The sequence below is a fragment of the Petromyzon marinus genome, chromosome 13 (assembly GCF_048934315.1).
Source record: "Petromyzon marinus isolate PM22_M1 ecotype Great Lakes invasive population chromosome 13, UKy_Petmar_22M1.pri1.0, whole genome shotgun sequence".
In the NCBI taxonomy this organism is placed as follows: domain Eukaryota; kingdom Metazoa; phylum Chordata; class Hyperoartia; order Petromyzontiformes; family Petromyzontidae; genus Petromyzon; species Petromyzon marinus.
In genome coordinates, this window is record NC_133679.1 from 4624249 (window position 1) to 4649560 (window position 25312).

The 25312-nt window shown below is 45.4% G+C and overlaps 1 protein-coding gene and 20 non-coding genes across 21 annotated transcripts in view; 19 read left to right on the forward strand and 2 right to left on the reverse strand.

The window, feature by feature from the left end:
* LOC116942134 (lipoxygenase homology domain-containing protein 1-like) overlaps positions 1–25312 on the reverse strand; it is a 145289-nt gene that overhangs the window by 91673 nt on the left and 28304 nt on the right. Inside the window, exons 22-27 of the mRNA XM_076066939.1 lie at positions 14881–15362; positions 11861–12015; positions 11039–11172; positions 9274–9431; positions 8710–8814; positions 8171–8299 (exon numbers count right to left, since the gene is read on the reverse strand). Of these exons, the coding sequence (XP_075923054.1) occupies positions 8171–8299; positions 8710–8814; positions 9274–9431; positions 11039–11172; positions 11861–12015; positions 14881–15362 (1163 nt within the window). The remainder of the gene's footprint in view (positions 1–8170; positions 8300–8709; positions 8815–9273; positions 9432–11038; positions 11173–11860; positions 12016–14880; positions 15363–25312) is intronic.
* On the forward strand, positions 290–363 carry TRNAN-GUU (transfer RNA asparagine (anticodon GUU)). The gene has a single exon. It is a non-coding gene; the product is annotated as a tRNA-Asn (tRNA).
* Positions 658–731, forward strand: TRNAN-GUU (transfer RNA asparagine (anticodon GUU)). The gene has a single exon. It is a non-coding gene; the product is annotated as a tRNA-Asn (tRNA).
* TRNAN-GUU (transfer RNA asparagine (anticodon GUU)) lies at positions 1764–1837 on the forward strand. Its single transcript has one exon. It is a non-coding gene; the product is annotated as a tRNA-Asn (tRNA).
* TRNAN-GUU (transfer RNA asparagine (anticodon GUU)) lies at positions 1948–2021 on the forward strand. Its single transcript has one exon. It is a non-coding gene; the product is annotated as a tRNA-Asn (tRNA).
* On the forward strand, positions 3054–3127 carry TRNAN-GUU (transfer RNA asparagine (anticodon GUU)). The gene has a single exon. It is a non-coding gene; the product is annotated as a tRNA-Asn (tRNA).
* Positions 3238–3311, forward strand: TRNAN-GUU (transfer RNA asparagine (anticodon GUU)). The gene has a single exon. It is a non-coding gene; the product is annotated as a tRNA-Asn (tRNA).
* Positions 3791–3864, forward strand: TRNAN-GUU (transfer RNA asparagine (anticodon GUU)). The gene has a single exon. It is a non-coding gene; the product is annotated as a tRNA-Asn (tRNA).
* Positions 5263–5336, forward strand: TRNAT-GGU (transfer RNA threonine (anticodon GGU)). The gene has a single exon. It is a non-coding gene; the product is annotated as a tRNA-Thr (tRNA).
* TRNAT-GGU (transfer RNA threonine (anticodon GGU)) lies at positions 5811–5884 on the forward strand. The gene has a single exon. It is a non-coding gene; the product is annotated as a tRNA-Thr (tRNA).
* On the forward strand, positions 5998–6071 carry TRNAN-GUU (transfer RNA asparagine (anticodon GUU)). Its single transcript has one exon. It is a non-coding gene; the product is annotated as a tRNA-Asn (tRNA).
* On the reverse strand, positions 16004–16077 carry TRNAN-GUU (transfer RNA asparagine (anticodon GUU)). The gene has a single exon. It is a non-coding gene; the product is annotated as a tRNA-Asn (tRNA).
* TRNAN-GUU (transfer RNA asparagine (anticodon GUU)) lies at positions 16966–17039 on the forward strand. The gene has a single exon. It is a non-coding gene; the product is annotated as a tRNA-Asn (tRNA).
* On the forward strand, positions 17655–17728 carry TRNAN-GUU (transfer RNA asparagine (anticodon GUU)). The gene has a single exon. It is a non-coding gene; the product is annotated as a tRNA-Asn (tRNA).
* TRNAN-GUU (transfer RNA asparagine (anticodon GUU)) lies at positions 18324–18397 on the forward strand. Its single transcript has one exon. It is a non-coding gene; the product is annotated as a tRNA-Asn (tRNA).
* TRNAN-GUU (transfer RNA asparagine (anticodon GUU)) lies at positions 19511–19584 on the forward strand. Its single transcript has one exon. It is a non-coding gene; the product is annotated as a tRNA-Asn (tRNA).
* Positions 20182–20255, forward strand: TRNAN-GUU (transfer RNA asparagine (anticodon GUU)). The gene has a single exon. It is a non-coding gene; the product is annotated as a tRNA-Asn (tRNA).
* TRNAN-GUU (transfer RNA asparagine (anticodon GUU)) lies at positions 20549–20622 on the forward strand. Its single transcript has one exon. It is a non-coding gene; the product is annotated as a tRNA-Asn (tRNA).
* On the forward strand, positions 21738–21811 carry TRNAN-GUU (transfer RNA asparagine (anticodon GUU)). Its single transcript has one exon. It is a non-coding gene; the product is annotated as a tRNA-Asn (tRNA).
* Positions 23622–23695, forward strand: TRNAN-GUU (transfer RNA asparagine (anticodon GUU)). Its single transcript has one exon. It is a non-coding gene; the product is annotated as a tRNA-Asn (tRNA).
* Positions 24291–24364, forward strand: TRNAN-GUU (transfer RNA asparagine (anticodon GUU)). Its single transcript has one exon. It is a non-coding gene; the product is annotated as a tRNA-Asn (tRNA).

Consider the following 25312-nt stretch of genomic DNA (forward strand, 5'->3'; position numbering starts at 1 on the left):
TCAGAGTGTTTTTTGCATGCAGAAAGTCTATTCTCGATTCGTTTTTACCACAGCGAATGTCATTAATTCCTTAAACATGGAACAGCACGTTGCTTCTTGCAGCTGTCTCTGTGGCGCAATGGGTTAGTGCGTTTGGCTGGTAACCAAATGGTTGTTGGTTCAAGTCCACGCAGTGATATGTTTTTGGAGAATTTTTTGCTTGCAAAATGTCTGTTCTAGATTTGTTTTTTTAAGACAGCGAATTTCATAAATTCGTTAAACATGGAACAGCAAGTGATCCCGTGTAGCTGTCTCTGTGGCGCAATTGGTTAGCGCGTTTGGCTGTTAACCAGAAGGTTGGTGGTTCAAGCCCACCCAGGGACGAGGTTTCAGAGTGTTTTTTGCATGCAGAAAGTCTATTCTCGATTCGTTTTTACCACAGCGAATGTCATTAATTCCTTAAACATGGAACAGCACGTTGCTTCTTGCAGCTGTCTCTGTGGCGCAATGGGTTAGTGCGTTTGGCTGGTAACCAAATGGTTGTTGGTTCAAGTCCATGCAGTGATGTGTTTTTGGAGAATTTTTTGCTTGCAAAATGTCTGTTCTAGATTTGTTTTTTTAAGACAGCGAATTTCATAAATTCGTTGAACATGGAACAGCAAGTGATCCCGTGAAGCTGTCTCTGTGGCGCAATTGGTTAGCGCGTTCGGCTGTTAACCGGAAGGTTGGTGGTTCAAGCCCACCCAGGGACGAGGTTTCAGAGTGTTTTTTGCATGCAGAAAGTCTATTCTCGATTCGTTTTTACCACAGCGAATGTCATTAATTCCTTAAACATGGAACAGCACGTTGCTTCTTGCAGCTGTCTCTGTGGCGCAATGGGTTAGTGCGTTTGGCTGGTAACCAAATGGTTGTTGGTTCAAGTCCACGCAGTGATGTGTCTTTGGATAATTTTTTGCTTGCAAAATGTCTGTTCTAGATTTGTTTTTTTAAGACAGCGAATTTCATAAATTCGTTAAACATGGAACAGCAAGTGGATCCCGTGTAGCTGTCTCTGTGGCGCAATTGGTTAACGCGTTTGGCAGTTAACCGGAAGGTTGGTGGTTCAAGCCCACCCAGGGACGAGGTTTCAGAGTGTTTTTTGCATGCAGAAAGTCTATTCTCGATTCGTTTTTACCACAGCGAATGTCATTAATTCCTTAAACATGGAACAGCACGTTGCTTCTTGCAGCTGTCTCTGTGGCGCAATGGGTTAGTGCGTTTGGCTGGTAACCAAATGGTTGTTGGTTCAAGTCCACGCAGTGATGTGTCTTTGGATAATTTTTTGCTTGCAAAATGTCTGTTCTAGATTTGTTTTTTTAAGACAGCGAATTTCATAAATTCGTTAAACATGGAACAGCAAGTGGATCCCGTGTAGCTGTCTCTGTGGCGCAATTGGTTAACGCGTTTGGCAGTTAACCGGAAGGTTGGTGGTTCAAGCCCACCCAGGGACGAGGTTTCAGAGTGTTTTTTGCATGCAGAAAGTCTATTCTCGATTCGTTTTTACCACAGCGAATGTCATTAATTCTTAAACATGGAACAGCACGTGCCTTCTTGCAGCTGTCTCAGTGGCGCAATGGGTTAGTGCGTTTGGCTGGTAACCAAATGGTTGTTTGTTCAAGTCCACGCAGTGATGTGTTTTTGGAGAATTTTTTTGCTTGCAAAATGTCTGTTCTAGATTTGTTTTTTTAAGACAGCGAATTTCATAAATTCGTTAAACATGGAACAGCAAGTGATCCCGTGTAGCTGTCTCTGTGGCGCAATTGGTTAGTGCGTTCGGCTGTTAACCGGAAGGTTGGTGGTTCAAGCCCACCCAGGGACGAGGTTTCAGAGTGTGTTTTGCATGCAGAAAGTCTATTCTCGATTTGTTTTTTAAGACTACGAAATTCATAAATTCCTTAAACATGGAACAGCAAGTGATCCCGTGTAGCTGTCTCTGTGGCGCAATTGGTTAGCGCGTTCGGCTGTTAACCGGAAGGTTGGTGGTTCAAGCCCACTCAGGGACGAGGTTTCAGAGTGTTTTTTGCATGCAGAAAGTCTATTCTCGATTCGTTTTTACCACAGCGAATGTCATTAATTCCTTAAACATGGAACAGCACGTTGCTTCTTGCAGCTGTCTCTGTGGCGCAATGGGTTAGTGCGTTTGGCTGGTAACCAAATGGTTGTTGGTTCAAGTCCACGCAGTGATGTGTCTTTGGATAATTTTTTGCTTGCAAAATGTCTGTTCTAGATTTGTTTTTTTAAGACAGCGAATTTCATAAATTCGTTAAACATGGAACAGCAAGTGGATCCCGTGTAGCTGTCTCTGTGGCGCAATTGGTTAACGCGTTTGGCAGTTAACCGGAAGGTTGGTGGTTCAAGCCCACCCAGGGACGAGGTTTCAGAGTGTTTTTTGCATGCAGAAAGTCTATTCTCGATTCGTTTTTACCACAGCGAATGTCATTAATTCCTTAAACATGGAACAGCACGTTGCTTCTTGCAGCTGTCTCTGTGGCGCAATGGGTTAGTGCGTTTGGCTGGTAACCAAATGGTTGTTGGTTCAAGTCCACGCAGTGATGTGTCTTTGGATAATTTTTTGCTTGCAAAATGTCTGTTCTAGATTTGTTTTTTTAAGACAGCGAATTTCATAAATTCGTTAAACATGGAACAGCAAGTGGATCCCGTGTAGCTGTCTCTGTGGCGCAATTGGTTAACGCGTTTGGCAGTTAACCGGAAGGTTGGTGGTTCAAGCCCACCCAGGGACGAGGTTTCAGAGTGTTTTTTGCATGCAGAAAGTCTATTCTCGATTCGTTTTTACCACAGCGAATGTCATTAATTCTTAAACATGGAACAGCACGTGCCTTCTTGCAGCTGTCTCAGTGGCGCAATGGGTTAGTGCGTTTGGCTGGTAACCAAATGGTTGTTTGTTCAAGTCCACGCAGTGATGTGTTTTTGGAGAATTTTTTTGCTTGCAAAATGTCTGTTCTAGATTTGTTTTTTTAAGACAGCGAATTTCATAAATTCGTTAAACATGGAACAGCAAGTGATCCCGTGTAGCTGTCTCTGTGGCGCAATTGGTTAGTGCGTTCGGCTGTTAACCGGAAGGTTGGTGGTTCAAGCCCACCCAGGGACGAGGTTTCAGAGTGTGTTTTGCATGCAGAAAGTCTATTCTCGATTTGTTTTTTAAGACTACGAAATTCATAAATTCCTTAAACATGGAACAGCAAGTGATCCCGTGTAGCTGTCTCTGTGGCGCAATTGGTTAGCGCGTTCGGCTGTTAACCGGAAGGTTGGTGGTTCAAGCCCACTCAGGGACGAGGTTTCAGAGTGTTTTTTGCATGCAGAAAGTCTATTCTCGATTTGTTTTTTAAGACTACGAAATTCATAAATTCCTTGAACATGGAACAGCAAGTGGTCCCTTGTAGCTGTCTCTGTGGCGCAATTGGTTAGTGTGTTTGGCTGGTCACTAAACGGTTGGTGGTTCAAGCCCACCCAGAATTGTGGTTTTGGAGAGTTTTTTTCTTGCAGAATGTCTGTTCTAGATTTGTTTTTAAGACTACGAAATTCATAAATTCCTAAAACATGGAACAGCAGGTGGTTGCTTGTAGCTATCTCTGTGGCACAATGGGTTAGTGTGTTTGGCTGGTAACCAAATGGTTGTTGGTTCAAGTCCACACAGTGATGTGTTTTTGGAGAATTTTTTTGCTTGCAAAATGTCTGTTCTAGATTTGTTTTTTTAAGACAGCGAATTTCATAAATTCGTTAAACATGGAACAGCAAGTGATACCGTGTAGCTGTCTCTGTGGCGCAATTGGTTAGCGCGTTCGGTTGTTAACCGGAAGGTTGGTGGTTCAAGCCCACCCAGGGACGAGGTTTCAGAGTGTTTTTTGCATGCAGAAAGTCTATTCTCGATTGTTTTTTTAAGACTACGAAATTCATAAATTCCTTGAACATGGAACAGCAAGTGGTCCCTTGTAGCTGTCTCTGTGGCGCAATTGGTTAGTGTGTTTGGCTGGTCACTAAACGGTTGGTGGTTCAAGCCCACCCAGAATTGTGGTTTTGGAGAGTTTTTTTCTTGCAGAATGTCTGTTCTAGATTTGTTTTTTAAGACAGCGAATTTCATAAATTCCTTAAACATGGAACAGCAAGTGGTCCCTTGTAGCTGTCTCTGTGGCGCAATTGGTTAGTGTGTTTGGCTGGTCACTAAACGGTTGGTGGTTCAAGCCCACCCAGAATTGTGGTTTTGGAGAGTTTTTTTCTTGCAGAATGTCTGTTCTAGATTTGTTTTTTAAGACAGCGAATTTCATAAATTCCTTAAACATGGAACAGCAAGTGGTCCCTTGTAGCTGTCTCTGTGGCGCAATTGGTTCGTGTGTTTGGCTGGTCACTAAACGGTTCGTGGTTCAAGCCCACCCAGAATTGTGGTTTTGGAGAGTTTTTTGCTTGCAGAATGTCTGTTCTAGATTTGTTTTTTAAGACAGCGAATTTCATAAATTCCTTAAACATGGAACAGCAAGTGGTCCCTTGTAGCTGTCTCTGTGGCGCAATTGGTTAGTGTGTTTGGCTGGTCACTAAACGGTTGGTGGTTCAAGCCCACCCAGAATTGTGGTTTTGGAGAGTTTTTTTCTTGCAGAATGTCTGTTCTAGATATGTTTTTTAAGACTACGAAATTCATAAATTCCTAAAACATGGAACAGCAAGTGGTTGCTTGTAGCTATCTCTGTGGCGCAATGGGTTAGTGCGTTTGGCTGGGTAACCAAATGGTTGCTGGTTCAAGTCCACGCAGTGATGTCTCTTTGGATAATTTTTTGCTTGCAAAATGTCTGTTCTAGATTTGTTTTTTTAAGACAGCGAATTTCATAAATTCGTTAAACATGGAACAGCAAGTGGATCCCGTGTAGCTGTCTCTGTGGCGCAATTTGTTAGCGCGTTTGGCTGTTAACCGGAAGGTTGGTGGTTCAAGCCCACCCAGGGACGAGGTTTCCAGAGTGTTTTTTGCATGCAGAAAGTCTATTCTCGATTCGTTTTTACCACAGCGAATGTCATTAATTCCTTAAACATGGAACAGCACGTGGCTTCTTGCAGCTGTCTCTGGCGCAATTAGCTAGCGTGTTCTTCCGTGAACTGTAAAGGTTGGTGAGTCAAGCCCACCCAGAGATGCTGTTTGAAAGTGTATTTTTATTTCACAAAGTCAATACTAGATTCGTTCTTACGACAGCGAATGTCATTAATTCTTAAACATGGAACAGCAAGTGGTTGCTTTTAGCTGTCTCTGTGGCGCAATTGGTTAGTGCGTTTGGCTGGTAACCGAATGGTTGGTGATTCAAGTTCACCCAGGGACGACGTTTCTAAGTGTTTTTTGCTTGCAGAAAGTCTATTCTAGATTTTTTTTTTTAAGACTGCGAATTTCCTAAATTTCTTAAACATGGAACAGCAAGTGGTCCCTTGTAGCTGTCTCTGTGCGCAATTGGTTAGTGCGTTTGGCTGGTAACTAAATGGTTGGTGGTTGAAGCCCACCCAATAATGCGGTTTTGGAGAGTTTTTTGCTTGCAGAATGTCTGTTCTAGTTTTGTTTTTTAAGACAGCGAATTACATAAATTCGTTAAACATAGAACAGCAAGCAGTTCCTTGCAGCTGTGTCTGTGGAGCAATTGGTTAGCGTGTTCGACTGTTAACCGAAAGGGGGTTCAAGCCCACCCAGGGATGAAGTTTCTGAGTGTTTTTTGGTTGCAGTAAGTCTATTCTCGATTTGTGTTTTAAGACTACGAAATTCATAAATTCCTAAAACATGGAACAGCAAGCGGTTGCGTGTAGCTGTCTCTGTGGCGCAATGGGTTAGTGCGTTTGGCTGGTAACCAAATGGTTGGTGGTTCAAGTCCACTCAGTGATGTGTTTTTGTAGAATTTTTTCTTGCAAAATGTCTGTTCGAGATTTGTTTTTTTTTTAAGACAGCGAATTTCATAAATTCGTTAAACATATCACAGCAAGTGATCCCGTGTAGCTGTCTCTGTGGCGCAATTGGTTAGCGCGTTTGGCTGTTAACCAGAAGGTTGGTGGTTCAAACCCACCCAGGGATGAGGTTTCAAAGTGTTTTTTGCATGCAGAAAGTCTATTCTCGATTTGTTTTTAAGACTACGAAATTCATAAATTCCTAAAACATGGAACAGCAAGTGGTTGCTTGTAGCTATCTCTGTGGCGCAATGGGTTAGTGCGTTCGGCTGTTAACTGGAAGGTTGGTGGTTCAAGCCCACCCAGGGACAAGGTTTCAGAGTGTTTTTTGCATGCAGAAAGTCTATTCTCGATTCGTTTTACGACAGCGAATGTCATTAATTCCTTAAACATGGAACAGCACGTGGCTTCTTGCAGCTGTCTCTGGCGCAATTAGCTAGCGTGTTCTTCCGTGAACTGTAAAGGTTGGTGGGTCAAGCCCACCCAGAGATGCTGTTTGAAAGTGTATTTTTATTTCACAAAGTCAATACTAGATTCCTTCTTACGACAGCGAATGTCATTAATTCTTAAACATGGAACAGCAAGTGGTCCCTTGTAGCTGTCTCTGTGCGCAATTGGTTAGTGCGTTTGGCTGGTAACTAAATGGTTGGTGGTTGAAGCCCACCCATGTTTAACGAATACATGAAATTTGCTGTTAAAAAAGAAAAATCTAGTATTGACTTTGTGAAATAAAAATGCACTTTCAAACAGCATCTCTGGGTGGGCTTGAAACATCAACCTTGTTGATTAATTGCTTAAGGAGTTAACCAATTTCTGCCACAGAGACAGCTCACAGATGCTGCTTGCTGTTCCATGTTTAAGGAATTAATGACATTCGCTGTCGTAAAAACCAATCGAGAATTGATTTCTGCAAGCAAAAACTACTCTGAGGCCTCGTCACTGGGTGGGCTTGACCTACCAACCCTTCGATTAACAGCCAAACACACTACCCAATTGCGCCACAGAGACTGCTACACAGATCACGTTCTGTTTCATGTTTAACGAATTTATGAAATTTGCTGTCTTAAAAAACAAATCTAGAATAGACATTCTGCAAGCAAAACACAATCAGAAACGTCGTCCCTGGGTGGGCTTGAACCACCAACCTTTCAGTTAACAGCCAAACGTGCTAACCAATTGTGCCATAGAGACAGCTACAAGGGATCACTTGCTGTTCCATGTTTAAGGAATTAATGACATTCGCTGTTGTAAAAACGAATCTCGTATGGACTTCGTGAAATAAGAATACATATTAACACAGCATCTCTGGGTGGGTTTAAACCACCAACCTTTACAATTCACAGCAGAACACGCTAGCCAATTGTGCCAGAGACAGCTTCAAGAAGCCACTTGCTGTTCCATATATAAGGAATTAATGACATTGCGCAATAAAAAACTACTCACAAACATCGTCACTGGGTGGGTTTGAAACACCAACCTTTTAGTTGACAGCCAAACACACGAACCAAGTGCACCACAGAGACTGCTGCACAAAGCCATCTGCTGTTCCATGTTTGAGGAATTAATGACATTCGCTGTTGTAAAAACTAATCTAATATTAATATCTGCAATCAAAATATACTCACAAACCCTTGTCCATGGGCGTGATTTCATTACCAACCTCTCAATTAATAACCGAATGCACTACCCAATTGCGCCATAAAGTTGCTGACAACCTCTGGCTGACCTATTTTTTAGGGCTCTTTAATGACATTTACTGCGATAAAAAATAATCTAAAATTGACTTGTTCAAGCAAAATGTAATCACAAAAATCGTCCATTGGTGGGTTAGAACCACCAAACTTCCAATCAATATCCAAACACACTCACAAAATTGCACCACAGCACCAGCTGCATGAAGCCACTTGCTGTTCCATATTTGAGGAATTCATGACATTCGCTGTTGTAAAAACGAATCTAGAATATACTTCTGCAAGCAAAAAACACTCAGAAACCTCGTCCCTGGGTGGGCTTTAACCACCAACCTTTTAATTAACAGGCGAACGTGCTAACCGATTGCTCCGCAGAGATGGCTGCATCTGTGGCGCATCTTCATGACTTGTCAATGCCATTCACTGCCATAAGATGTAATATAGTATTGACTTCTTGCCAGCAAAAAAAAACACTTGCACAAATTAATTTCATTCATTAATTTCAATTGAAGGATTACTCCTGGAAGGGGGAGTACCTGCATTGTCGTGTCCGATCTTAATCTTCTTCAGGGCTCCGATGTCGACAGCTTCCAGGGTAAACTCATCAGTCTGGCCCCTCTCAAACTTATTTTTGTTGGTTTTGGATGACTTCAGGTTCACCTTGCCTGTGGCAACAAATGCAAACCATCAAACCGTGGCAACGACAATGATGGTGGTGATGAAGCTGATCATGCTGCTGTTGCTTATGATGCTATTCTTCCTGATACTGATCTTTCTCTTGCACGTGATGATGTTTGCGAATAATGCTGCTGCTGATTATGATTATGAGGATGCTTCTCTTGCCGATACTGATGATTGCTGATGTAGATGCTGGTGATGACAACAATGACAGTGATACGGCAATGCCAAATTAGTAGTCAATGGTGATGCAGATGATGATGAGAATGCAGATTATCCCACGATGATGTATATAATAATAATAATAATGTGACGACGCTAAAAAGGTTGACAACCAGAACCAAAAACATGATGATGTGGAAGGAAGCGACAGCCAAGCGGCAAGTTGCCTCTCTACCTGTGTCGTCCTTCTCTCCGTACAGCACCATGTAGACATTGGCGTCCGTGCCCGATCCACGCTTGTCTCCCGTCTTCACCTTGATGTTGTACGTCGTGAGCTGAGCTGCACAGGCAACGCGCACATTAACACCACACATGTTTCACCATCACCACACTAACACCACACATGTTTCACCATCACCACACAAACACCACACGTGCCTTACCATCACCACACGAACACCACACGTGCCTTACCATCACCACACTAACACCACACACGCCTCACCATCACCACACTAACAACACATACGACTTACCTCACCATCACACACTAACAGCATGCACGACTCGCCATTACCACACTAACACAACACACGCCTTCCCATCACCACACTAACACTACACACGCCTCCCCATTGCCACACTAACACCGTTCACAACTTCCCATCAAGACACGAACACCACACAGGACTCCCAGCGTGGCGAGTGTGAGTTTCCTAGTTCGTAGTGCCTAGTGCCAGGTGGATAGAGCCCTAAGGGCCTGGTGAATGTTGTCCACGTGCCGCCCCCCCGCCCCTGCCTTTCTGCTCCAAGCTGAGGCTGGTGCTGGACTTGGGCCGCTTTGCTGAGCCGAGTGCCGGGGCCTTCACCCGGGCGGGGTCCTGTGCCACCAGCTCGCGCGCCACCTGCCCATCGTCCTCGTCCACGGCCAGCCAACGCCCGCACGGGAACACGTACCTAGCGTGGTGGGCACAGGTGATGACAACAGGAACACATACCTAGCATGGTAGGCACAGGTGATGACAACGGGAACACGTACCTAGCGTGGTAGGCACAGGTGATGACAACGGGAACACGTACCTAGCGTGGTAGGCACAGGTGATGACAACAGGAACACGTACCTAGCGTGGTAGGCACAGGTGATGACAACAGGAACACGTACCTAGCGTGGTAGGCACAGGTGATGACAAAGGGAACACGTACCTAGCGTGGTGGGCACAGGTGATGACAACAGGACCACGTACCTAGCATGGTAGGCACAGGTGATGACAACAGGAACACGTACCTAGCGCGGTGGGCACAGGTGATGACAAAGGGAACACGTACCTAGCGTGGTGGGCACAGGTGATGACAACAGGACCACGTACCTAGCGTGGTGGGCACAGGTGATGACAACAGGAACACGTACCTAGCGCGGTGGGCACAGGTGATGACAAAGGGAACACGTACCTAGCGTGGTGGGCACAGGTGATGACAACAGGACCACGTACCTAGCGTGGTGGGCACAGGTGATGACAACAGGAACACGTACCTAGCGTGGTAGGCACAGGTGATGACAATGGGAACACGTACCTAGCATGGTAGGCACAGGTGATGACAACAGGAACACGTACCTAGCGTGGTAGGCACAGGTGATGACAATGGGAACACATACCTAGCGTGGTAGGCACAGGTGATGACAACGGGAACACGTACCTAGCGTGGTGGGCACAGGTGATGACAACAGGAACACGTACCTAGCGTGGTAGGCACAGGTGATGACAACGGGAACACGTACCTAGCGTGGTAGGCACAGGTGATGACAACGGGAACACGTACCTAGCGTGGTAGGCACAGGCGATGACAACAGGAACACGTACCTAGCGCGGTGGGCACAGGTGATGACAACAGGAACACGTACCTAGCGTGGTAGGCACAGGTGATGACAACGGGAACACGTACCTAGCGTGGTAGGCACAGGTGATGACAACAGGAACACGTACCTAGCGTGGTAGGCACAGGTGATGACAACGGGAACACGAACCTAGCGCGGTGGGCACAGGTGATGACAACAGGAACACGTACCTAGCGTGGTAGGCACAGGTGATGACAACGGGAACACGTACCTAGCGTGGTAGGCACAGGTGATGACAACAGGAACACGTACCTAGCGTGGTAGGCACAGGTGATGACAACGGGAACACGTACCTAGCGTGGTAGGCACAGGTGATGACAACGGGAACACGAACCTAGCGCGGTGGGCACAGTTGATGACAATGGGAACACGAACCTAGCGCGGTGGGCACAGGTGATGACAATGGGAACACGTACGTAGCATGGCGTGCACAGGTGACAATAACATGGTGGGGCCGGGCACGACACAAAATAAACTAAAACTATAAACTATTTTTTATTTATTTTACCAATTAAGGCCCACTGAGCTACGTAGTTCTTTTTCAGAAGTGAGCTGGCCCACAAACGACAGCTCAACGTGAGTGGCTTATCATGTGTACAACCCTTCCGACACCCGTGCGCGTCCACCCGCCTGCACGCTCCAACCCTTGCGCCGGCGTGGGTGCCCTCACTTGCGCTGGGACGTCTGCTCCGTGACCTCCACGCGGTCGAGGAACCAGCCGGCGCTAACGCCGCTGTTGTCGTGTCGCAGCCGGACCTTCTTCAGCTCTCCCAGGTCGACGGCCGCGACCGTGAAGACGTCCTCCTGCAGCGGCCGCAGAGCGATGACACAGCGGCAGCCGACGTGATTGCCGACGTGGATGTCCGCCACACACGATTTAAGAGCTGACTCTTTTTTTTTCTGTTTCGTTTGCACTCTCTCATTTCTGTTGTCAGTCTCCTGCATCTCATTTGTTCTGTAATGTCGTATGTATGTTAAGTTTCTTTTGCACCGTACGTAGTCAACCGTGCTAATCGGAGGTGCGGGGGAAGGACAACAAACACCCAACATTTACACGCCTCCAATTAGCACGGTTGCGAAAGAAGTTCAACATAAATACGTTCACATCATAGCGTTTGTGCTGTATAGCTCTGTCCTGTTGGTTGCAACGACTTCTACTCCTCTATACTCTTTGGTTCTTTCGGTAAAGTCACGTAGGTATATTTTTTACCTACGTGACTTTACCGAAAGATTCCTGCAGTCACGAAAGCTTCAAATCAAGTTTCTACTCCTCTGTCAACCATAGCCACGACTCAGGTTGCTCCGCCCACTACTTAGCTAGCCCCACCCACTACTCAGGTAGCTCCACCCACTACTCAGGTATCTCCACCCACTACTCAGGTAGCCCCACCCACTACCCAGTTAGCTCCACCCACTACTCAGGTAGCCCCACCTACTCACTACCGCCACTACCATTAGCACCACAATCACCACCACCGGGGGGGGGGCTCACGTTTGCGCGCTCGAACTTGTTGCGGTGCTTCTCGGAATCGCGCAATTGCCGCTCGCCGGAGTCGCCCGCGGTGCCGTAGACGGTGATGAAGACGTTGGCGTTGCTGCCGGCGCCACGCACGTCTCCCGTGAACACGTGCACGCTGTACGTGCATTCTGAGAAGCGATTGCCGGAGTAAACGACAGCAGGAGTGGGGGGGGTGCAGAAGCAAGAGTGAGTTATCGATCGACGCTGCGAGTCATCGTCGGCGGTCCTCTGTCGACTGGGGTTCATCGGCCGTCTTTACAGGCAGCCCACAATATAACTGGCACGTGCTTTATGGGCACGTGACACCATACGTTGACATGCCCTGTGACTATTATAATGCATCTTGTCAACGGCTCTCTCGTCTCACTTTCACGTCACCAATCTGTGTTGAATTAATACTCGGCGCCAAATATGTCTTGGCGGTTCCCACAGCTCGGTGGGCCACTCCAAGATCCTTCCCAGGCCACATGTGGCCCATTGACTGCCAATTGAGGAATCCTGCTAAAGACAATGCGATCGTACTAAACAATATCAACCACTTTAATTGTATTTAATTGTAAAAAAAACACTCACATCTCCTGGGTGGGTGTGAACCACCAACCTTTCTGTTAACAACCAAACACACTAAACCATCTTCACCGCATGTACAGCTGCAAGCATTCTGTGGCGGTCTTGTGTTTAATACCCCGTTAGTAAGATGCAATCTAGCATCGACTTCTGGTGAGCAACCGAACGCGTTCGCCGATTGCGTCGCAGAGACAGGTTTCTGATGTCCTAACCAAGGCCAGGATACATCGACCACATGCATCAGGGGTTTCTGTGGCTGGGGAAGCCTTCATCCGGTGGTGGATTGGCAAAGCATTGTACATCGCGATACAACTGTTGACCTGCCATTGTATTTCAATGGAAGAACATTCAAATATGTTATGCATTTTTTGGCTTTAACAACCCACTTGCTCTATTGTTTCACATGGCCTTTTCCAGGAAAGTTGATATCTCATCCATCTCAAAAAGTCCCACCGACTCATTCACCCGTTTGGATCATAGTCACCTGTTACCAAACTCCGTGTTCAAAACCCCGTGACTCAAAAGGCAACGTTCGCTGACCAATTCAACATTGACTTCTTGTTTGCAACAGAAGAAAAAAAACGCACGCATACCACTCCCCTGGGTGGGCATGAAGCAGCAACACTTTCGGTTACCGCCCAGGCACCCTAACCCATAGCGCCACGAGAGACAGCTGCTTTTCCTTTGCCAGCTGCTTTGCTTTAAAGCACAGCTCCCCGGAGCTTGCTAAGTGGCAGCGCTGCACCCAACAACGAGCGCAGCTTCGCGCCGTCATCTCCCCCGGTCAGCGCAGACAGAAACAACATTGCACGTGACAGATGGCACTCCCCGACAATCCGCCTGGGAGAAACGGCCGCCTTAATTATTAAAATGAAACGGCAACGATCGCATCAATAATTTAGGGAAAAGGGCTTCTAAAAAAACGTTTAATAAATGCCATTAAGACATGAAGCAAATGCGAAGATGGAAAATGTTCAATTAAGCAAGCGGTTGCCATGGTGTTTAAACGGTTTCGTCTTTAACTGCTGCCCTAATCTGGCCTGCTGCCCACTCTGTACTTAAGCACCAAAGCCATTTTATTGGGCCCTTTATGTAAAAACATATGTTTAACATTGTATGACGTTCAAAAAAAGCATAACAGTGCAGTAAATAATCCTCTGGCATTGAATGTTTGAATAATTTCAAAGAGACCTGCATTTGGCAATGTTCATAATTGGGATCTTGATCCAAGGTTTTCCAGTGGCACCCATTTACAGTATTTATAGTATTTAGCAAGAATAGTGACAGAATGGCAGCCAAGGAATGGAATGCGTCCGACAGAAAATCCACCATGGCAATTAAGCAATGAAATCAAGTGGATTTTTCCACCGTAGCACTACTGGCAATGATTTGGAAAGGCCTTCATCTGGCAATAGATTCATCACAGCTGCTACATGATTAATTGTAACCATCTATCTCGTTGATTGGCGCTGTAATTAGAAAGCATCCCTCAAGAATGAATTCTTAGTTGAGTGCAATTTCTCCTTCACCCTACGCCAAGACTGGATTTAAAAGTGGGGGCGAGGCAAGCAAAAGGCACATTTGCCCAGTGCCCACGTGTCGCCCGATCCGACCTTTAAAAAAATACATATATATATTTTAAAATAATGTGACATATTGGGTGTGTGTAGTGGTTAGCGTGCTGCGCTACAAACCCGGCAACCCGAATTCGATTCCCGCTCACGGCCAACACCAGTGATAATTATCTCAACCGGTCCTGGGCCTTCCCTAGGTCGACTCAGCCTCAAATGAGTACCTTGCGGTATTTAATCCACCCCACTGGGGATACAAAGGCGGCCGGGCGTGGTGCTGGCCACCCACCTCCTCGCGTGCCGTGCCGGCCTTCATAGGTGCAACTCGCGAACAGAACTTGTCCCAACAGCCTCTTAAAGGCTATACGGGAAATATTTGTCTATATACAGAATATATACAGGGACTCCTCTACTTACGAACGAGTTAGGTTCCAGAGGCCTGTTCGTAAGTCAACTTTACTCATGTCGATTCCAAACATATTGTACGGCATGTACACTAAACACGGGGAATGGCTTTAAAAGTTGTAAAATCTCCTGGGTAGATGCAACTGGTTCTTCACGGTTCTATAGATGTAGCCGCCACCACCGCCATCTGTTTGCGCGGTGCTTGAACTTACGAGTCTCGGTCCGAACAGGCAACTGGACACACGGACGAGTTTGTTCGAATCTCTGAAAGTTCGTAAGTTTGATTGCACATCAAAAGTGGGAGGAGAGGCGTGGGCGGGCGGATAGCGGAGTGGTATTTACTGCTCTCCCCTGGGTGGGTCCCCCCGGGGGGGGTGCCAAGTGACCAGAAATGTGGCCCTGCCCTACACGCACGCGTGCGGCCAGAACCCAACAGCTCTCCCCTCCCACCTTTCAGGGCGCTGCCCTCCTGGGGGAGCAGCTCGCGCACCACCTGCCCGTCGTCTTCGTTGCGAGCGAGCCAGCGGCGGCACACGAACGTGTACGTCTCCACGTCCCCGTCCGCCGCTCCCGCCGCCTCTCCGCCCGGCCCCTTGCCCGCCAGCGCCGCCATCGGTGCGGCCACCCCGGCGAGGCTCCCGCGACGGCTCCCGTCCCGTCGGCCGGCTCCGGCCTCCCCGTTCGTCCGGGCGCCGTTGGCGGCGGCGGCGGCGAGCTCGCGCTTGCCGCGGAAGCGGCGCACGGTGACCGAGTCGAGGAACCACGCGGAGGAGATGCCCTTGTCGTCGTGACCCACGCGCAGCTTCGCCAGCCGTCCCACGTCCTCCGCCTCCAGCTGTGCGGCACCGGGGACAGAAAGAAGGGAGGGGGGGGAGAGACGCTGACCTTGGGTGGTTGGCACTGCGCGAACGCCGTGTTGCGCGCGCAAGAGCCTGTAGTGGTGATGCAAAATAGCGGTTCCTGTGACAGCTAAACGTGGAGAACGACGCGGCGAGACGGACGAGGAGAGACAGACGTAGAGAAAAGAAAGAGCGGCTGACGCCTGGTAGCTTCAAGAAAATGTCATGAAAGAGCCTTAGAGATGAAATAGCCTGAGTCTTCTCGCAACTGTTTCTGTTAACTGAAAAGTTGGTGGTTCAAACACCACCCAGGGATGCAAGTGTGAAATTATCTTGCACACAAGAAGTCAACATTCAATTGCTGTTGGTACGCAGTTAAGTTGTTTGTCTTACATGCTGGAGAAATACGATTTGCACAGTTACGCGTAATGTTCCTGAGCTCTTCATATTTTGCACACATGACGGTTCCATCTCTTGATGCTGCAGCAGTACTTTGAAGTTGCAATTTTTTTAGTCGTTCATGACCAGACCCCTTGTTGAAAATTCCACTTCCTACCATGTCCGGAATATTCACGTTCACTGGCTTCCACTGGATTGTTCCCATTACTGGCAGCGGTGAACGTGGTTCTTTAAAAAAAATGTGATTAATTCCACGAAGATTTGTCAGCATGCACATACATTCAAATCGAGAAATTAAAAGTTCGCTTCTTGTGAGTGGAAAAAAAGCACACGTCCGTCCCTGGGTGGGCTTGAACCACCAACCTTTCGGTTAACAGCCGAACGCGCTAACCAATTGCGCCACAGAGACAGATGATGATGTTGCTTGGCTGTGCTTTTAAGAACGCGAAACTGCTGATGCTGGAACCATGCTAATTAATTGGGGCAACACAAGATAATAATACTCTTTGGTTCTTTCGGTAAAGTCACGTGAGTATAAAATAAAATAAATCACGACATTTCGGGCACAACACAAGCTATCAATTCCGGTTCAGTGATTCTGCACTTGCTCTATGACTATAGTACTATACCGCCTTCGACTTTTATGAACGACCGGGTGTTTTAAGGTTAGCGATTTGTCGCATTATCTGGCTGTGTAGCAAATAAAAAAAATACAATTACTTTACTATGCAAGTAAAACATTTGTGTTTTAATATTTATGTATTTTTATTTTCGGCACCTTCATAACATTTGCTACAGGCCCCGCACAAGCTTAATCCGGAACTGGGGGTACGAGGAGAGTCAAAGAGATGCAGAGAGAGAGAGAGGGTTAGGAGGAGATGGGCTGATAGAGAGACACCGTGTCATGTTCACAAATGTTTGCAAAGGTATTTAGTGGACGCATTTAAAAGCAGGCCAGTTGCGTTTCTTTTCAGTCAATTGCATTTTAATGAGTTTGAATTTTTCACAAAACATGTGGGTCACGAGTTATCCTTCAAATATAACATACTGTAGGCCATTGCATAATGTACACGGTGCATGTGTAAACAAAGTATAACGCTTAAAAGTATATTTCATTGAAAGTTATAATTACCTCAAAGAAAGTGAATGACCTGCTGACTGACGTGTCTCCCACTTATTGTCCGACAATAAGTCTGCACGGAGTTTTTCTTTTACAAGTCCCCAACTCGATTCGATTTTACGACAGCGAATGTCATTGATTCCTCAAATAGGGAACTGCAGGTGGCTTTTTGCAGCTGTCTCTGTGGCGCAATTGGTTAGCGCGTTCGGCTGTTAACCGAAAGGTTGGTGGTTCAAGCCCACCCAGGGACGCAATTGCCAGAATATTTTGCACCCCGTGAGTATCTAAATTCACTTGCTGTTGGTTCACAGTTTAAGCGTCAATCTTAATCACAGTTTAAGTGTTAAGTGTTAATCTTAACATGCTGGAGAAATACGATATGCACAATTACACACTGTTCCTGAACTCATCATATGTTGCATTTAATGATGAACGAGCTTGTTTGCCCGTCCAAGTACGGGTGTATATTGCAATAAATCTGAAATATTAAATAGAAAAATTGTTCAGCTCATGATTATTAATGAGGGAGGGGGGTTGTCCCATGTTGAGTGACGTCACCTGATAATGGTTATTGGGGATGGGTGAAGTGTACATTATACTAATATAATAGTATAAATAGCGGTCATTTTTCTTACCGGGTGTAGTTGCGTATGAATATAATTTGGTGACCTGGAAAATGGTTGGTGGAACATGAAGAGATGGGGATTATCATACATCCCCACCTGCAGATCAATGCCCTGCTCAAATCAGGCGATGCAGTAAGCAGGTTATTAACGTTGCCACGAGTTATTTATCGTCTTCTGTTCCGCCAATCAATGAACACGGCTTAGTGTCAGCAGGGACACAGACTGGAAGCCACTGCAGCTGTCTCTGTGGCGCAATTGGTTAGCGCGTTCGGCTGTTAACCGAAAGGTTGGTGGTTCAAGCCCACCCAGGGACGAGGTTTTTTTTTCTATTTTTTGTTGCAAAGGTTAAGTTGTTGGCTAATCTAATAGACACCATGTCATGTTCACAAATGTTTGCAAAGGTATTTAGTGGACGCATTTAAAAGCAGGCCAGTGCCTTTCTTTTCAGTTAATTGCATTTTAATGAATTGGAATTTTTCACAAAACATGTGGGTCACGAGTTATCCTTAAAATACAACAGACTGTGGGCCATTGCATAATGTACACGGTGCATGTGTAAACAAAGTATAACGCTAAAAAGTATATTTCAATGAAAGTTATCATTACCTTAAAGGAAGTGAATGACCTGCTGACTGACGTGTCTCCCTTTGTCCGACAGAAAGTCTGGACGGAGTTTTTCATTTACAAGTCCCCAACTGTGTGTCGCATTTGTTTGTCTCGTGTTGCAGTTAGCTCCGAGCGAATATCATCGGTGGGCTTTGGAGACCACGCGGCCAGCTGAGTTTGTTACCCGCGGTCTCTGTGGCCTGAGTATAGTTTGATTACGCAAAGTCAATACTTAGTTCGATTTGACGACATCGAATGTCATTGATTCCTCAAACATGGAACTGCAGGCGGCTTCATGCAGCTGTCTCTGTGGCGCAATTGGTTAGCGCGTTCGGCTGTTAACCGAAAGGTTGGTGGTTCAAGCCCACCCAGGGACGTGCGATTGCTTTTTATCGCAATGAAGTTACATTTTAATTGCTCGTTTTAAATGTATGTGCATGCTGACAAATGCTCGTGCAATTAGAAAACAACATACTCTTAAGAACCACGCTCACCACTGCCAGTGCAGGCCAGTGAACGTGAATGTTGCGGACATGGAAGTAAAGTGAAATGTTTCACACGGGGAGTGGTGATGAACAACTCACGAAGAGCAACGTCAAAGTCCTGCTGGAGTCATTAACAGATGGAAACTTCGCGTGTTTGAGACACCAACTTTGAGATGGAAAACTTGCCAGTCGGACGCAGTCAAACCAAGTTACGTTGCCAACCAAATTTTTGGAGCGTTTCAAATGTTCTCCCAATGCGCTGCAATGGCTCACAATCAGTCGCAATGTGTTACGTGCAGCACAGGACACGCCAACCTCTGATGCCCGTGGCTGATGTCTGGTAGCTTAAAGTCTCAGAGCAAGTGCTGTGTTCGCGAGTGTGTTAAGTGTTTGCGAGTTTGTTTTGTTTGCGCGCGGTCAATTCTGGATGTATGTTTATTCACAGTTGAATATCGTTGAGAGTGTAAGCTTTGTTTTTTTTCGGTAAAGTCACGTAGAAATAAAATTTTAAAAATTACATAATATACGACGTTTCGATTGCAACACAAGCAATCATCATCAGGTAGAGGAAACACATAACCGCAGACATATATAAATACCTTAAGTAGATTGAATTAGCACACATATACCAGGGGATACAGAAAAAAAAACAAAGATTAATTCCTGCATATTCTTAGCTCTTTCGGTAAAGTCACGTTGAAGGGAAACAATAAAATATATATTAAAACAATTTAAAAAATTCTCACGACGTTTCGACCATAACACAAACGGTCATCATCAGGTGTAGGCTGTGTAGGCTGATGATGACCGTTTGTGTTATGGTCGAAACGTCGTGAGAATTTTTAATGTTTTTATATATTTTTTATTATTTTATTGCTTCCCTTCAACGTGACTTTACCGAAAGAGCTAAGAATATGAATTACTGCAGTCACGAAAGCTTTAAATCAAAATTAATTCCTGCAGTCACGAAAGCACCAAATCGAGATCGAGAGTGTCCCTGCAGCTGTCTCTGTGGCGCAATTGGTTAGCGCGTTCGGCTGTTAACCGGAAAGTTGGTGGTTCAAGCCCACCCAGGGACGAGGTATTTTTTTTTTTATTTTTTGTTGCAAAGGTTAAGTTGTTGGCTAATCTAATAGACACCATGTCATGTTCACAAATGTTTGCAAAGGTATTTAGTGGACGCATTTAAAAGCAGGACAGTGCCTTTCTTTTCAGTTAATTGCATTTTAATGAATTGGAATTTTTCACAAAACATGTGGGTCACGAGTTATCCTTAAAATACAACAGACTGTGGGCCATTGCATAATGTACACGGTGCATGTGTAAACAAAGTATAACGCTAAAAAGTATATGTCAATGAAAGTTACAATTACCTTAGAGGAAGTGAATGACCTGCTGACTGACGTTCCTCCCTTTGTCCGACAATAAGTCTGCACGGAGTTTTTAATTTACAAGTCCCCAACTGTGCGTCGCATTTGTGTGCCTCGTGTTGCGGTTAGCTCCGAGCGAATATCATCAGTGGGCTTTGGAGACCGCACGGCCAGCTGAGTTTGTTACCCGCGGTTTCTGTGGCGTGAGTATATTTTGATAACGCAAAGTCAATACTCAGTTCGATTTGACGACATCGAATGTCATTGATTCCTCAAACATGGAACTGCAGGCGGCTTCATGCAGCTGTCTCTGTGGCGCAATTGGTTAGCGCGTTCGGCTGTTAACCGAAAGGTTGGTGGTTCAAGCCCACCCAGGGACGAGGTTTCAGAGTATTTTTTGCTTGCCGAAGTCTATTCTTGATTCGTTGTTACCACAGCGAATGTCATTAGTGCCTTAAAAATGGAACAGCAAGCAGCATCTGTGAGTTGTCTCTGTGGCACAATTGGTTACCGCCTTCAGCAATTAACCAACAAGGTTGATGTTTCAAACCTACCCAGAGATGTTGTTTGAAAGTGCATTTTTATTTCACAAAGTCAATACTAGATTTTTCTTTTTTAGCAGCAAATTTCATGAATTCGTTAAACATGGAACAGCAAGTGGTGCTGTATAGCTGTCTCTGTGGCGCAATTGGTTAGCGCGTTCGGCTGTTAACCGGAAGGTTGGTGGTTCAAGCCCACCCAGGGACGTGCGATTGCTTTTTATCGCAATAAAGTTACATTTTAATTGCTCGTTTAAAATGTATGTGCATGCTGACAAATGCTCGTGCAATTAGAAAACAATATACTATTAAGAACCACGCTCACCACTGCCAGTGCAGGCCAGTGAACGTGAATGTTGCGGACATGGAAGGAAAGTGAAATGTTTCACACGGGGAGTGGTGATGAACAACTCACGAAGAGCAACGTCAAAGTCCTGCTGGAGTCATTAACAGATGGAAACGTTGCGTGTTTGAGACACCAACTTTGCGATGGAAAACTTGCCAGTCGGAAGCAGTCAAACCAAGTTACGTTGCCAACCAAATTTTTGGAGCGTTTCAAATGTTCTCCCAATGCGCTGCAATGGCTCACAATCAGTCGCAATGTGTTACGTGCAGCACAGGACACGCCAACCTCTGATGCCCTTGGCTGATGTCTGGTAGCTTTAAGTCTCAGAGCAAGTGCTGTGATCGCGAGTGTGTTAAGTCTTAGCGAGTTTGTTTTGTTTGCGCGCGGTCAATTCTGGATGTATGCTTATTCACAGTTGAATATCGTTGAGAGTGTAATCTTTGTTCTTTTTCGGTAAAGTCACGTAGAAATAAGATTAAAAAAAACAAATTACATAATATACGACGTTTCGATTGCAACACAAGCAATCATCATCAGGTAGAGGAAACACAACCGCAGACATATATACAGACCTTAAGTAGAGGGAATTAACACACATATACCAGGGGATACAGAAAAAAAACAAAGATTAATTCCTGCATATTCTTAGCTCTTTCGGTAAAGTCACGTTGAAGGGAAACAATAAAATATATATAAAAACAATTTAAAAAATTCTCACGACGTTTCGACCATAACACAAACGGTCATCATCAGGTGTAGGCTGTGTAGGCTGATGATGACCGTTTGTGTTATGGTCGAAACGTCGTGATAATTTTTATTGTTTTTATATATATTTTATTATTTTATTGTTTCCCTTCAACGTGACTTTACCGAAAGATCTAAGAATATGAATTACTGCAGTCACAAAAGCTTTAAATCAAAATTAATTCCTGCAGTCACGAAAGCACCAAATCGAGATCGAGAGTGTCCCTGCAGCTGTCTCTGTGGCGCAATTGGTTAGCGCGTTCGGCTGTTAACCGGAAGGTTGGTGGTTCAAGCCCACCCAGGGACGGGGTATTATTATTTTTTATTTTTTGTTGCAAAGGTTAAGTTGTTGGCTAATCTAATAGACACCATGTCATGTTCACAAATGTTTGCAAAGGTATTTAGTGGACACATTTAAAAGCAGGCCAGTTGCGTTTCTTTTCAGTTAATTGCATTTTAATGAATTGGAATTTTTCACAAAACATGTGGGTCATGAGCTATCCTTCAAATACAACAGACTGTGGGCCATTGCATAATGTACACGGTGCATGTGCAAACATAGTGTAACGCTTAAAAGTATATTTCAATGAAAGTTATCATTACCTTAAAGGAAGTGAATGACCTGCTGACTGACGTGTCTCCCTTTGTCCGACAATAAGTCTGCATGGAGTTTTTCATTTACGTGTCCCCAACTGTGCGTCGCATTTGTGAGCCTCGTGTTGCGGTTAGCTCCGAGCGAATATCATCGGTGGGCTTTGGAGACCGCACGGCCAGCTGAGTTTGTTACCCGCGGTTTCTGTGGCGTGAGTATATTTTGATAACGCAAAGTCAATACTCAGTTCGATTTGACGACATCGAATGTCATTGATTCCTCAAACATGGAACTGCAGGTGGCTTCTTGCAGCTGTCTCTGTGGCGCAATTGGTTAGCGTGTTCGGCTGTTAACCGGAAGGTTGGTTGTTCAAGCCCACCCAGGGACGTGCGATTGATTTTTATCGCAATAAAGTTACATTGTAATTGCTCGTTTAAAATGTACGTGCATGCTGACAAATGCTCGTGCAATTAGAAAACAACATAGTTTTAAGAACCACGCTCACCACTGCCAGTGCAGGCCAGTGAACGTGAATGTTGCGGACATGGAAGGAAAGTGAAATGTTTCACACGGGGAGTGGTGATGAACAACTCACGAAGAGCAACGTGAAAATCCTGCTGGAGTCCTTAACAGATGGAAACTTCGCGTGTTTGAGACACCAACTTTGAGATGGAAAACTTGCCAGTCGGAAGCAGTCAAACCAAGTTACGTTGCCAACCAAATTTTTGGAGCGTTTCAAATGTTCTCCCAATGCGCTGCAATGGCTCACAATCAGTCGCAATGTGTTACGTGCAGCACAGGACACGCCAACCTCTGATGCTCATGGCTGATGTCTGGTAGCTTAAAGCCTCAGAGCAAGTGCTGTGTTCGCGAGTGTGTTAAGTGTTTGCGAGTTTGTTTTGTTTGCGCGCGGTCAATTCTGGATGTACGTTTATACACAGTTGAATATCGTTGAGACGCATTAACGATGGAACGAACGGTCGAGAGTGTAATGTTTTTTTTTTTTCGGTAAAGTCACGTAGAAATAAGAAAAAAATAAAATTACATAATATACGACGTTTCGATTGCAACACAAGCAATCATCATCAGGTAGAGGAAACACAAAACCGCAGTTATATGTACAGACATTAAGTAGAGGGAATTAGCACAGATATACCAGGGGATACAGAAAAAAACAAAGATTAATTCCTGCATAATCTTAGCTCTTTCGGTAAAGTCACGTTGAAGGGAAGCAATAAAATAATAAAATATATAAAAACAATTTTAAAAATTCTTACGACGTTTCGACCATAACACAACCGGTCATCATCAGGTGTAGGCTGTGTAGGCTGATGATGACCGTTTGTGTTATGGTCGAAACGTCGTGAGAATTTTTATATATATTTTATTATTTTATTGTTTCCATTCAACGTGACTTTACCGAAAGAGCTAAGAATATGAATTACTGCAGTCACGAAAGCTTTAAATCAAAATTAATTCCTGCAGTCACGAAAGCACCAAATCGAGATCGAGTGTCCCTGCAGCTGTCTCTGTGGCGCAATTGGTTAGCGCGTTCGGCTGTTAACCGGAAGGTTGGTGGTTCAAGCCCACCCAGGGACGAGGTTTTTTTTTCTATTTTTTGTTGCAAAGGTTAAGTTGTTGGGTAATCTAATAGACACCATGTCATGTTCACAAATGTTTGCAAACGTATTTAGTGGACGCATTTAAAAGCAGGCCAGTGCCTTTCTTTTCAGTTAATTGCATTTTAATGAATTGGAATTTTTCACAAAACATGTGGGTCACGAGTTATCCTTAAAATACAACAGACTGTGGGCCATTGCATAATGTACACGGTGCATGTGTAAACAAAGTATAACGCTAAAAAGTATATGTCAATGAAAGTTACAATTACCTTAGAGGAAGTGAATGACCTGCTGACTGACGTTCCTCCCTTTGTCCGACAATAAGTCTGCACGGAGTTTTTCATTTACAAGTCCCCAACTGTGCGTCGCATTTGTGTGCCTCGTGTTGCGGTTAGCTCCGAGCGAATATCATCGGGGGGCTTTGGAGACCGCACGGCCAGCTGAGTTTGTTACCTGCGATTTCTGTGGCGTGAGTATATTTTGATAACGCAAAGTCAATACTCAGTTCGATTTGACGACATCGAATGTCATTGATTCCTCAAACATGGAACTGCAGGCGGCTTCTTGCAGCTGTCTCTGTGGCGCAATTGGTTAGCGCGTTCGGCTGTTAACCGAAAGGTTGGTGGTTCAAGCCCACCCAGGGACGAAGTTAACATTTACTTTTTTTTTAAAACAAGGTGGTGTGTGGTGATGAACAAACGAATGTGCAGCCACATAAAAGGACAGTATATAGGTGGAAAGTTAATAGGTGGATGCTGGAAAGTAATTTGTTGGTTGAATTGTTGGGAGATTGACAACTCAAACGTTTTTTTCATCGTCTGCAAAGACCACAGACACCGTTTCTGTGCGGCACAACGGCGTCGCGTTGACTGTTGCCACGTGCCACCCAAACAACCCAACACTTTCATCCTCTACCGTAGATATGGGTTTTTTTTCACGTAGTATTTAACAAGGGGTGGGTTTAACGACACGTTTATATAGTTACTCGATCTAACCCCCCCCTCCCTTACAAAAAAAAAACCTGTATTATGGAAGCAAAAAAAAATGCGTTGTGGTGCAATGGTGAATTACATTTTGTTACAGTTTTGTGTGTTTACCTGACCGGGCGGAGGGGGCGGGAGTAGAAGGTGAAGCCATAATTATAAATCCGGGGCGCGACGGTGGTGGCGCGGCGAGGAGAGTGAACGGTGTTGGAGTTTGCCGCGTGAGATCCGCCTGCCTCGGCTCGCACTCTCGTGCTGCGTCAGTCAAATCCGTCCAAAGTCAACTTGACCGATAAACAGGGCTCAGCAGCAGCAGCAGCACGCTTCACGGCCACGTACGGCACGAAAGAAGTTCAACGCACGCGTCCCGTGCCGGGGACGTCGTCTCTCGCAGCCTGCCGTCTGTGGCGCAATCGGTGAGCGCGCCCGGGCTGGTTGGTGGTTGTGAGCGTATGTTTTTGCGTGCACAGAGTAAATAATAATGATAATTCTAGATTTTATTTTAATACAGTGAGTGCCATTAAAGAGCCTTGAAGATGTGACGACCAAAAGTTTGGTGGTTCAAGCCCATGATGGGGAGGGGGAGGATGTTGGAGGGATTTTCGTTTGTT